The sequence below is a fragment of the Phodopus roborovskii genome, unplaced genomic scaffold, assembly GCF_943737965.1.
Source record: "Phodopus roborovskii unplaced genomic scaffold, PHOROB, whole genome shotgun sequence".
Classification (NCBI taxonomy): Eukaryota; Metazoa; Chordata; class Mammalia; order Rodentia; family Cricetidae; genus Phodopus; species Phodopus roborovskii.
In genome coordinates, this window is record NW_026125577.1 from 2,342,623 (window position 1) to 2,355,249 (window position 12,627).

Sequence of the window (12,627 nt, forward strand, 5' to 3'; positions counted from 1 at the left end):
ACTCCAGGGCACTAAGTTTGAAATCTGAGGTGTGTGTATATATAGTTTAGCCTATGTCTGTATATGCACACACGTGTGTGGTATGTGCTGTGTGTGTGTGTGTGTGTGTGTGTGTGTGTGTGTGTGTGTGTGTGTATGTGTAAAGAGGCCAGAGGTCAATGTCAGGTAACTTCACTTATCATTCCCCAACTTACATTTTGATTGTTTCTCTTACTGAACCTAGAACTCCATGATTGGCCAGACTGGCTGGCTGGCAAGCCTGAGGATCTGCATGTGTTACAGGGTTACAGATGTATGCTGCCATGCCTGGCTTTTTACATGGGTACTGGGGATCCAAACTCAGGTGTTCACGCTTGTGCACCAGCAGGCATTTTACCTGCCCATCTTATTTCCTCAGTCCAATGCCAGGTAAATAAGATTTAGTGAGCTCACTTAGGCAGGGGTAAAAAGGTAGCTTGCACAGTGTGGGCAGCATATGGTTTAGAAGAGGGAGTAGAAAAAGCAGCCAAGGGTTACTAATGATCAAGCATTGGTATAGGGCAAAGACTTGTTAAAATAAAGTGCACACTTCTCCTAATGCATTATTACAATGCTTTTCTCCAACCCCTTTTGCTTTCTGATAATGCACCAACCAAATCCCTGTCTGTGATGGCATTTTCCTTCATCAACTTCAGCTGGGCAAATGCTAGATATAAGGAGAACATATGGAATATGAGCATCTCCTATCTGATGTAAAGGAAAGACTTAAACAGAAATTGCAAGAAGCAGGAACTAAGTAAGTAGCCAAAAGGGCACTAGAAGTTTGTAGATATATAGGCACAGACCCTGAGCATACTGGCTCAAGGGATAGTGCAGACTCAAGTTTATGGAGGGAGCTCAAATGGACTTGTGTGCATGCAAGTCCTGGACAATTTTAATGCGAGAAAGAGCTTGGAAAATAATTTTCATATAAAAAAGAGACAAACATTACTATATGGTCTGGCTTCCATCTCTATATGGCATCTTTATTGATGCATAAGCCAGTAGCCATCAAAGCCCTTTCTTCAAAATGCAGATTTATTTTATTTTACTTCATCTATTTCTGGGGCTGTAAAGTCTAACTCTATTACAAAGATCAAAAGAGCCTTTCAGGTTTCTCCAAAATACTGCAAGAAAATGGTTGCTTCAAACCAACAGAAGAATTAGAAATGTTCCTGAGTTCTATGAACAGAAATCTAACCAACTGGTATATAGTGATTTTTGGTTGATTTCCATTGCATGCAAAGAAGACAGGTTTTCTCAGCTATAGAATGTAATTCTTATATTAAGTTATCTACTGTGAGCTGTCAGGTACACTTTAATGTTGAAGTTTAAAGAAGTAGCTCATTTTCAACTTTAAATGAACTCTTATTTTGTAGTAAGACCTACTATTTCACAGCAATTGTGTGTTTGTGTGTACCTGGAGATTACACACCAAAATAATTTTGGAAATGAATAAATGTATTCTAAATGGCAGGCAGAAACAATGAAAGATCAAGGTGGCTCCAAAAAAGAAGGAAGAGAGATGTAACCTCCTTTAGGATGCTGGAGCATGGCCTTTTGCTAAGAAAGCCAACTGGCTGGATGTTCCTGTCTCTGAACCTGCAGTAGATGTTTCCTGTAGTTCGAAGTCCTCTACCAGCAGCGTCCTGGGGTCCTTATCAGGTGAGTCCAGTGGGGAAGAGGTCTCTACCCATCCCTTACCACTGGCAGGTAGAAAATCAGTCTTGGCCTGTGGCACAGAAATAAGCAGGCAAGGGCAAACACTGCTACACTCTGGGACTCCAGTGCCAGCTTCCAGCTCTCAGACTCCCCCTGTGAAGGAGGATCTATAACACAAGGCCATGGGCCCAGACAGATGCTATGTTCCAGATGCCCTCCCAGAGTAAACTGCAAACCTGTGAATTTCTGTTTATGATGCCTGCTGCCTGAAAAGGATGCTAAAAATGGAGAAACAAAAACAGAGCATGGAATACACAGAAGAAAGTGCTTTCTAGGGTACAGGGCAAGACCTACGCAAACTGAAATGAAACACAGTTTATTTTTGGTGTGGTAACTTTAGACCAGCTCCAAGGTTAGTACAGTAGATGACAACCGGCATGTTTCCCTCCTCACACCCTCTAAACAATACACAAACACCCATTCTGTTTTCCCTGACTTTCTGTTACATCACATCTCTTTCTTTTTTACATGAACATCTTTAATGTTAATTCTGACAATATGGGTGGTACTCTGGTGCCACTTCACCTGGCAGCTGAGGAAGAAGTAGAAGGGACACAGGACACTAGGGGAGTATGGCCTCCACAATCAGCAGCTGCTGCCCTGGGGTCACAGCGAATACCACACAAGTAGTCCATGGGCTCATCACATGACATTGGAAACTGAATTTGTGGGTCCCCTCTTCTCATTCTGACAGTGTGTAAAGGACACTGAGGATTGTAGGTAAGGCCTTACCTCCAACACAGTATTACAGAGAGCATGCTATTTCTACCTGGGCCACAGAAGAGACCAAAGAAGCCACGGACCTTTAATGATGAGAAAAGACAGGAGGAAGACGACCATCAAACATCACTGCTGTGCTGACCTCTCTCTTGGGGAGGCCAGAAGATCCACTCCACACAGGGAGATACACATCGCTATGTGAACATTACTTAGATTGGCCACAGTCTGTACTGAAGAAGCAGGAGTTCATTGAGGCATGTACTCATGTGTTTGCATCTCCAGGAACAAACGTGGTCTCGCTTTATGTACACAGTACCTTTGAGAAGCACAGGAGGCAGCTGAGGCAGACTGTATCATATCACCAAGATACTGACCCAGTATATTTCAGAGATATGATCATAACTCTGGCTCCAAGGCAAGTTCCTAACAGTATGCACAAGTTTTTAATTTTAAACAAATACATTGGAATATTAGATTCTAGTGTCCTAACATTATGACTTAAAAACATGTAACATTAACTCCATGGATTCTGTATTTTAATGATGCCGATGCAGAGGTTTATTGTATTTGATTCTGGCTGATATACCTCTATGGAATATAGAGATCTAAGAAGATAATGTTTTGATCAGTCAAAGCCTAGGCACAAGGGATATTGGGCAGCAGACAGGCATGGTATACAACACAGATTCTTCTCTGTTAGGGAGCCATTCTTTTTCTTATTCATTGAAGATCACTACACAATTATAGCACTACAGTTCATGTGGGGGGAAAAAAAGCAGTTCTGACTTAAGCCAGGAAAACTTGACTCCTTATGATGATGCCACTTTGATATTAGTACAGACTGACACACAGCAAATAGGAAGTTCAGCTATGTACTGATCAGAGATATCACAAAAAGAATAGCCCAGTGGGAGAAAATGATTCTTTAATAAATCACCTATCAGAAAATCCATTTTCACAGATCTTCAAAGATCCATATTAAAGACATTCTCAACTGACTCTAAGTCATATATAGATTATCTTAACTGTGTTCACATGCAAGTTCTAAACAACATGTGTTTATGTTTTACATATTTAATAAACAAAGAGCTCTTAGTCAAAACCTTCTTAAGTTCAAAGATTCACTGGCCCAGGGACTTCTAGGCCTAAAATATCCTAATTGTGACCTAAAATGTCAGGAAAGATAACAGCAAATAAGTACATCTTCCCCAAACCATAATTTTCAAGGTAATATTCTAAGTAAGGCTTCTGGCTCAACTAGCGGAGTGCCTCTGTTCTCCTGGACCAGCCTTGTGGTAGCATCTCACATTCCAAAGCTGACAGGGAACTAACGTAGGACCCCATCTGTTAGACTAAGAATAGTCTAATCAAAGGAGTGCTCTTTCTATGGAATAGTCGACCTGCAAAAACCTGAATCACAGGCATAAAAAGGCTCCATGGAAATACTCATATCCCCCTTGCCAAAGCTGTGGGCAGAGTATGCATCTTCACAAACACAGTGAGTGCAGATAGGGTGCTGGCCACTGGTTTACTCCTTTGCTCTCTCTCTCTGGGGAGTCATGGAACCAATATATCACTCAGCCCTGAGGGATGTTTTCCTCTGGAAAGGAGTGAGAGAGGCACACAGCATGTGGCCAGAAGCAAAGCGAGGACGCTTTATAGCATCCTAGACTCTTGGGGTGAAGAGCATCATATCGGAGAGATCTAGGAGCTCCAAGGACCCATGTATCTTTGCTGTCACACAGCCGAATTACCAGCATGTTACCTGACTCCACACCCATTCGCCCTTTTGAGCCATCTTTATAGTCAGAAAGCCTATGCAAATACAACGAAGGCTTGTGTGTATTTGTGCAGGAAGGCATAATACAAAAAATTAGAAAATCAATTAAGATGCTCCATTAAAATGATTGGGTAATTACTACTTAGTTTTGTTGGAGTAGAAGGATGAATTCCCCAATGATAGGTATTATAAGCAATTAGACAAAGCTGCTCACTTTTCAAAATTAATCACTAATCCTATTAATTATGTCTGTATTACACATCCTACTAAATTAGCACACGTAATAGGAGGCCTTCACACATCAAAGGAGAGCCATTATCACTGCACATTGGTGAGCAGATCATTTAGCTGAAAGGAACACAAACACTTGTAATTAATTAGAAGCCCACTTTTAGTAGGATCCACCTACTTTTTATTACTCTCATGCTGAGAAAAGGAAAATACAAAGGGAAATGTGAGCAAATGTTCTGGTTTTCATATGAGAAAAGGTCGGTTTCTCAGTAGCTGTGAGGTTGTTAGAGCAATGCCCAACCAGCAGGAGGCCTGAGGCCACAGCAAGGCTAGTGCCCCTGGTGACCCAGGCGCTCCCTAGTGAGATATAAGTGATTGTGAGGACCAACAATCTGGAGTGAAACCAAGAATGTACCAAACAGGACCCAACACAAACACTGGCTCTCACTGCTCTTTGGGGAAGCAATCCTATGTTGTACAACATGGAATCCATGGCCCCTTTCACCCTCACCGCGTTCCCTTTTCTAGATGACTAAGGATCTGCAACTCAGCCACAGTTCTGAAGCACTTTTGGAAAGGCTGGCTTTGCCCAGGCCTGGTGCCTCTGTAGAGGGGTCAGGCTGATGGGGAGTTGGGACAAATCAGGTGCTAAGAGTGTTTTGGGGTGTTTTACCCCAAAAATAAAATAGGCAAATCAGACAGTAAATCCCTAAGTTACCTCATGAACTCAACTTTCAATGCTTGAGTAGCAGAGCCACAGGACAACAGGAGTAGTTTAATGAGAGTATGTACAAAATAAGCGTGACACAGACAAAGGAGGCTTAATTAGGATTTCAAATATATAACAGGTATGGAACAATAAGATTTGTGAATACAATACAAGGTATAGTTCCAGATGGTAAATCTCATGTTCCCTTAAGATGAGTCCTAGGCTTATGGAATACAAGTGAACACACATATTGGTGGGTAGATGGGGTGGAGGGCTATTGTAGTGGGTGTTGGAATACAATATGCACTTATATGAACCATGATTTAATGAAAGTGTTTAACATCTAACTGAAAACCAAGATCACAAATTTTGGCTGAGTAAGTCTTTCTTGCTTACATTAAAGAAAAATGCATACTACTCTGAATGATTCAGGAATTGAGAGTATGATGAAAAAGAGCAGAAGACAGGAAATATTAAGGCTGGCAGAAGGTTTCTTCCACAATTTGGGGAATTGCATTTGTGAGGAAAGAGAAGTGATTTATCATTACCACATGAGAACTAATTTACAACTAAAGTAACCGGCTTTAGGGATGATGCAGCAGTATGCAATGGAATGTTCAGTTAACAAAACCCTCTGAAACTGTCAACACAAGAGAAATTTGTTAGGAGGACGCCCCCCTCCTCCCAAGAAGCTAACATGGAATTCTTGGCCCATCTTGGCTCTGATTTGCCAAAGATTACCCATGTAATCCTGGGTAGTTCATTAATTCCTTTTGTCACTGGAGTTCGGATTTGCAAATGGGACACTACTGTCTGTACTTCTGTATGTAGGATGGACAGTATCTTAGTTACATCTTGGCTTCAAATGATCACCAAAGGCAGCATGCCATTTCTTGCACAAACTTTAGTCAGTTCTTTGAAAGGTAAGTAGCTAATTTGGATATATATGTCTTGACCTATTCTTAGTTCCATTTAGGAACAATGCTTGTGGGTATCTCTTCCCACTGGGAAATCACCAGCTGCCCCAGTTTCCATACATATTCCTAATCTGTAGTTGCTATTACATCACAATTAGCCACAGTCCTCACTCAAGGATAAATTATATAGATGGTCACTCAAAGGAGAGAACCCAGATTTTAAGACAAGTTGTATTATATCTTTTGTGTATATATACACCGAGTACATCAATCCATACACACTCAGTATAATCACTGAGCATAACTAGCTCTGTAAAATCCCCAAGAACAGCATTCTGTGACCCAGGTACTACTCCCAAATACTTGCAATACTTGTGTCTAGAAAGACACAAACCCCACTGGCAACATGTGTATAATACCTGTAATTAATTAACAATTGGCATGTGTTTTCATTTGCTACTCTGATTATGGATTCACTGTGGAACTGAGCTGTGTCTTCTCTCTCATTTAAAGACAGTGAAAGCCTTGGGAGACAGGGCTGTCCTTGATTAGAGGTTCCAGCTGTCTCAGCTTTCCTTCTGGTCTCCAGAGTGGCACTGGCTCATAGCCACAGGACCAGTTTGGTTTGGACATTAGGGACTAATATTCCTATGTCCCCTGCTTACAGGATGTGGCACTATGGGCCACAAGGAGAAAAAGAGAACTATCTGTTACTTAGGCCTTAATCAGTGCTCAAGCCACCTACATGGATAGCCACGTGGCTTCAACAGGGTCATCCCACTGCTCTGTAAGACAGGAAAAGACAAACAAGTAGAGATTTAATGAATATTTCATGAGTTGGTCTTAAGGGAGAGGCAAGTTTTACATAATGAACATTCTCTAATATGGGGAATAGTATTGGGGAGTGACTATCAAAAATCATCAGGTAGAGAGAGCTATGATATTGAAAACTCGAACTGGCAAAGGGTCCCAAGGGAATGCAATGGCGTTCTAGTGCCATCACATTTTCGAGGCAGCAGCTATTTATTCTTCATGTATTCCATTCTTGGAGCTCATCTTTCCCCTGACAAATGTTCCTACATTGGGTCTGTATGCATATCAACCAGAAACACGAATTTAAGAAACGCAAATTGATCTATGCAAACGGTTGTCAACGTCAATTTAGTGGTTACCTGGAGAGATCTTACCTAGGCAGTAGGGACAGCACTGGCCTTTCCTCAGAACAGGTCTTTCACAGGACACGGAAGGGCAGGATTCAGAGTAACAGCTAATTACGCTATCCATGCATACGCAGCTGGTGCAAACGTCAGGCTTCCAGGACTCGGCTGCCAGAAATATATCCCCTTCATCATTTTTGCAGTAACTAGGCACACTCTCATTATGGGATGTAGAAGGCTGAAGAGGTTCATCTGGAAAAATGAACATATAGGTCAGCAAAGACAATGCTGCAGTCTACCAACAACAACACACATAGCATATTAAAACGTCAATCAGACTGACAAAAAAAATCTCCTCCCCCCCCCCCAGGTGCTTCATTAAAAAAAAAAAAATCAGGAAGCTTTATTTCAGCAAGGTCTTGTATTTAAAGACAGAGTAACACTAGGAAAAAAATTGTCATGGAGATTTGTCAGGGGCTCGCACAGGGTCTACTCTAGCCTTCCTTCTTACCTTGAGCAAAGTCTTCATTTTCTTTGGAGGCTCATGGAACTTGGATCACAATGGCTCAATCAGGAAAACCTGTTCCTGTTTTCCCAGGTTCCCTTGGAACCCGGGGGGGGGGGTGGGGGGGTGGGTGGGTGGGTGAGTGTGTTGGGGGTGTAGCGGTGAGGTACCTGGTCTAGCTGCAGTTCAGGGTTGATAAAGCCATGTCTAGGGTTGTTTCCACTTTTCTCCTGAGGATGGAGGCACTGCTGCCACCTTACCCTTTTTTCTTACCTTGAAGAATGTGCTGGCCCAAGTCACAAACTTACTTCCGTCACTGAGCCACAGGATCAATAGTGATCCGTACCTGCCTTAAGCTTCATGAAAAGTCAAATAAACCACTACTTGTTTAAATTTTATAGCTAGGTTTTCTCTTACTTGCAGCCAGTGCAGTCCTAACCATTCAATACTTAAAACATGTGTCACTTTACCACATTATCTAGACTCCTATCTGTAACATTCCTAAGTTTAGACATTCCCATTAGTGACAGAGGGGCTAGCAACCTAGATCAAGCATTAGGATGCCACCCAGGGAAGTCATCTGTGGTTATGCTATGGAAGGTCTCCACATCACATGGCAAACTGAAATGAGAAAGAGCATTGCCAGGAAACACAGATCTCTTTGGGGGTTGGTAGCCACAGAAATGAATGAAAATCGAACACAAGAAGAAATCTGAGATATGAAAAAGGGAAGTGTAAGTTTGTGGGGTTCCTACTTTAGAGACATCACAATTTCTATGGAGTCTAAAAATAGCCATGGCAGTGGACCAAGCAAAATCCGAATCCAGCCACCTCTTCTCAGTGGACACACAATGGAGGGTTATCTTGTGTGCTTCTGAATTGGCATCATGAATGCTCAGTCACAAGACAGAAGTATGAGGTAGACACATAGTTACTACACACTGCAGAATCTCTGAATGGAATATCTTACACCTGCTTCACAGATATACCCCACTCTACTCCAATGAGCAGCTGCTTCACCTGAGGCCCTTTCTGAGGACCTGAAGGGAGCTAGCACAATAGAAACGGTCCCAAAGCTATCCCTTAAACCTCAACCACCTCTGCTCCCATCAGTCCTGAAAACAAAGTCACACTGAACAGATGTTGGTTCCAGCTCACTATATGGGACTTTGTTTTGTGGATGGTTCCTTATGTCCCATTCATATTCTGTAAAAAGAAGGATGTGATTCTGCTCTCAGTGACCTTTCTGAGGTCATTCATGCCAAGAGAGACTGTCTTCCTTAAGAGAGAGGCCATTGCTAAGTTTGGTTTTGGCGGAAGTAAGTGCAACTCAGTTTGGTCTGCCGCTCTAGGCCCTTAAGTCCCAAGGACCCTGCAGGCCACATTTGCTGAGGTCTTGCAAGCAATGTCCAACTCTGTGACTAAAACTTAAGATGGTGAAGATGAGACAGCAATGATAAGACAGGAAATGAATGCCTTAACATCTAGAGGCTTCTTAACTGACATCCAGAAGACTCTCTGTGATGGCAGTGAGATTCAGAGCAGGTGCAGAGTGGGCCATATATTCCCACAAGACTGGAGGCCCCAAACCAAACCCCTCTACCACCACCACTTGGAACTATACCTGATTCTTCCTTTCTATTCCTATCCCCTGGGTCCAGAGACTGTCTAATGCCATTGCCAAACATTTACTTCTTGGTTTCATTTTTCATTTTACCAGTGTTTTCCTGGGTGGCTACTAATGCTTTTCTTTCTTTTGTATCTCCCTGTCTGTCTTAGCATATGCTTTTTATTTTTGGGGGGGGGAATAGAAAGGTAGAATAAAGAAACAATGTAATTTATCCTCTCTTACATTTGTTTTTATTGAGACAGGCTGGCTTGGAACTACATAGCCAGGCTGTTCTTAGAGTTGTGGCAATCACCCTTCTTCAGCCTCTGAAGAGCTGGAATTATAGATGTGAGTCATCAAGTCTGTCTCTCTTCTGTCTGTACTTCAGGAAGTATCATTCTGGTATTGCACTCTTGGTTAGGGAGCCACCTCTCCGGAGGCAGGCCACAAAATGGGAAGAGGCCACAGAGATGTAACTGCCATACAGACACAGGTCTTGTGGACAAGTCGGTATCATTCTTAGACCATTTTAGCATATGGTAACCTAAGGCTGGCCTTTTTCTAGATGTGTAATTGAGTAGTTACCAATGTTACTCTTCAAATTTATTGTGATGTAAAAAAATACTGACACCTTAAGTTTTAAGATAATGGGAGAGAAGCAGATATAGTGGCTCACACTTCTAATTCCAGCATTTGAGAAGCTGAGGCAGTAAGATTCTCATTTAATAGAAATTCTTACTGCAGTAATCTAATTATGAATAATTAGATGAATAATTAGAAAGTAGTTCATTTAAATACTGTTTAGTCTAGCTTGGGTCTCATTCATATATCCGAAAGCAACCACTAGAATATTTACATACATACACAACTATACATACATACATACATACATACATACATACATATACAAAGTTTAAGGTGAGAGCTAACACTGAGTTATCTATATATAGGAAAAATATTAGGATATTAGTAACCTTGACCTAAAGTTATAAATGAGAAGAAAAAGCCAGGTATAAGATGGAGTGTCACAAAGAGAAAAGCAGAAAGCCATGGCAGGCTTGACAGGAACCGTAGGGGCCTCTGCAATGCAGACTCTTATTGTGTGAAGCTGGGCCTAAACCTGGCCTGGACTTTGTCCATCTCTTCTTCTTGGGCAAAGTCTCAGAGTGCAGTAGGTGTCCATCAATGAATCCAGACTTGCTGTCACAGAGAAGTGCCTTGCCCTTAACCTCTCCTAGTCACTTAGTGTCTAACCCCAAAGGCATAGAACATTTCTTTCTGTTCTCACATCTTCTCAAGCTATCTGCCTGCCCTCAAGCTCTTTTCACAGTTCTCCTCTGGACACTATTATTTCATTAATGTAGAACACCACACTGACTAATACTCCCCAGGATATAAGTTATTTTGTTTTCATTAATCTCAGGATCCCCAAGGCTAAACTCAGGCATTCCAGAAATGCCTGCAAAATAAGTAACTAAATGGATATAAGCTCACTGTCACTAAATAGTTCCTACCAGGTGGATGTAAGCAGTCATAGATTTTCCTTAATATACAAACACCAGCAGGGCTTGCATCCATATAACATGGTGGTCATGATAAAAACATGGTTGGAAAAGGTCACACATACCCTAAATATGTAACACACATGGACTACTTATGCTAGATGAAATTCTGCACTAGGTAGGCCTGTCAGATTAACATGGCTGCTATTCATACCAATAAATCTGTCCCAAGATGACATTTGGACTGAAATTTAGTTTCTGAGTATGCTGGACAGAAAGACAGAAGAACCTGGAAAGCTAACTAGACAGCCAGTGTAAAAAGGAAGTAATAAAACATGGAGGTTTATGTTCTACTGAACAAAAAAAAAAAAAAAAATCACTGACTGTATACATAGAGGAGGTTATGGTTTTAGCTGAGAAACTGGGAAGATTAAACAACACCAAATAAAACCAGCTGCTTTGGTGATTTTAAGTGTTGAATTAAATTTGTTTTCTAAAAGCCATTTGTTCTAGTGTTAACAGAATTACTATTTTAGTTATAAAACCAGTAGTGTAGCTCACATTTAATATCTTGACAAGTTTACATTATAACATATTTCTTTCATGACTTTAAATTTACCTGCTAAGATCTGAGAAATCACAGGAAGTAGCAGTCCTTATACATACGCAGCAATACCCACTCAACATTCTTGGTCTTAACTTACTAATCACAGTTTTGGAAGGGCATGGGCATATTTTCAAAGTATTCTTACAACCTCTATAATTTCAAGGCATTTTTTTTGTTTGTTTTTTGTTTTTAATAGTATTCACCTATTACTAGTTTCCATATTTGTCAGAAACAAATGTGTCTTGTGAAGTGACTTTTTACATGGGCAAATAATCTGAAATAACCTGGCATAAAGGGACTGCTTGTACTGCATGTACATCTTCAGTCTGAAGTGGAAGGCTAAAGGACAAAGGGAAAAGCCACTCTTTCTCTTTCAGTCAACTCAGGGGGATGCATATTGATTTTATTATGTGGGTGATGGAGGAGAATGGATTGGGGAAGCAGGCATCCAGAGGTTCCTGCACGGGTCCCTGTGTTTGGCATACAGCTCACCCCAATGTCTAGGTCCACAGAACCATCAAACAAAGCTGCATCCTTCCCATCAAGCTGGTGCCACCTTGCTGGTTACCTGTACATTGAGGACAGCAGGAGTCCTGGGTGCGTGAGGGGCTCTGGCAGAGCAGTGGTGGGCACACCTCGGTCTCACACAACACCCGGCCGCTATGGCAGGTGCACTGTGTACAGGAGTCAATGTTCCATGTTTCCCCTTCTACAAAGTACTCTCCTCCGGGTGCATGGCAAATGGAAGGAGTGCTGAGCTCTGGCTTCTGCACCACAAAGTCATCTGAGGAATGACACAGAATCAAAACATGAGAAAAATTATTCAGCTGCAGCTTCTGCAACTGCCAAAGAAATGGGTGGTGTTTGCTTTAAGTGAGACAGAAGCTGAAGTGCCTAAAGAGTGAGAGAACTCTCCCTATTCCTATCCCACGGATAGGAAAGGAAAGAACAAATTCCATGCCTAGAGACATTAGGCAAAGAGCTAATTTCAGGAAGTGATGTTCAAGTGGCTGAGTCCATCGATAGTCCTGAGAGAATTCAATAAGCATTAAATTGCAAGGAAGTCCACTTGTTGGAGCATCCCTAAGTATGCAGGACTTGTCTGGAATAGAGATCGCTCATTTACTGAATGCTTGTTATGGCCCAATTA

The 12,627-nt window shown here is 41.7% G+C and overlaps 1 protein-coding gene across 1 annotated transcript in view; it reads right to left on the minus strand.

Annotated features, from left to right (window-relative positions):
- Crim1 (cysteine rich transmembrane BMP regulator 1) overlaps nt 1-12,627 on the minus strand; it is a 174,228-nt gene that overhangs the window by 13,274 nt on the left and 148,327 nt on the right. Inside the window, 2 exon segments of the mRNA XM_051177901.1 lie at nt 7,285-7,506; nt 12,046-12,261. Coding sequence (XP_051033858.1) covers nt 7,285-7,506; nt 12,046-12,261 — 438 coding nt within the window.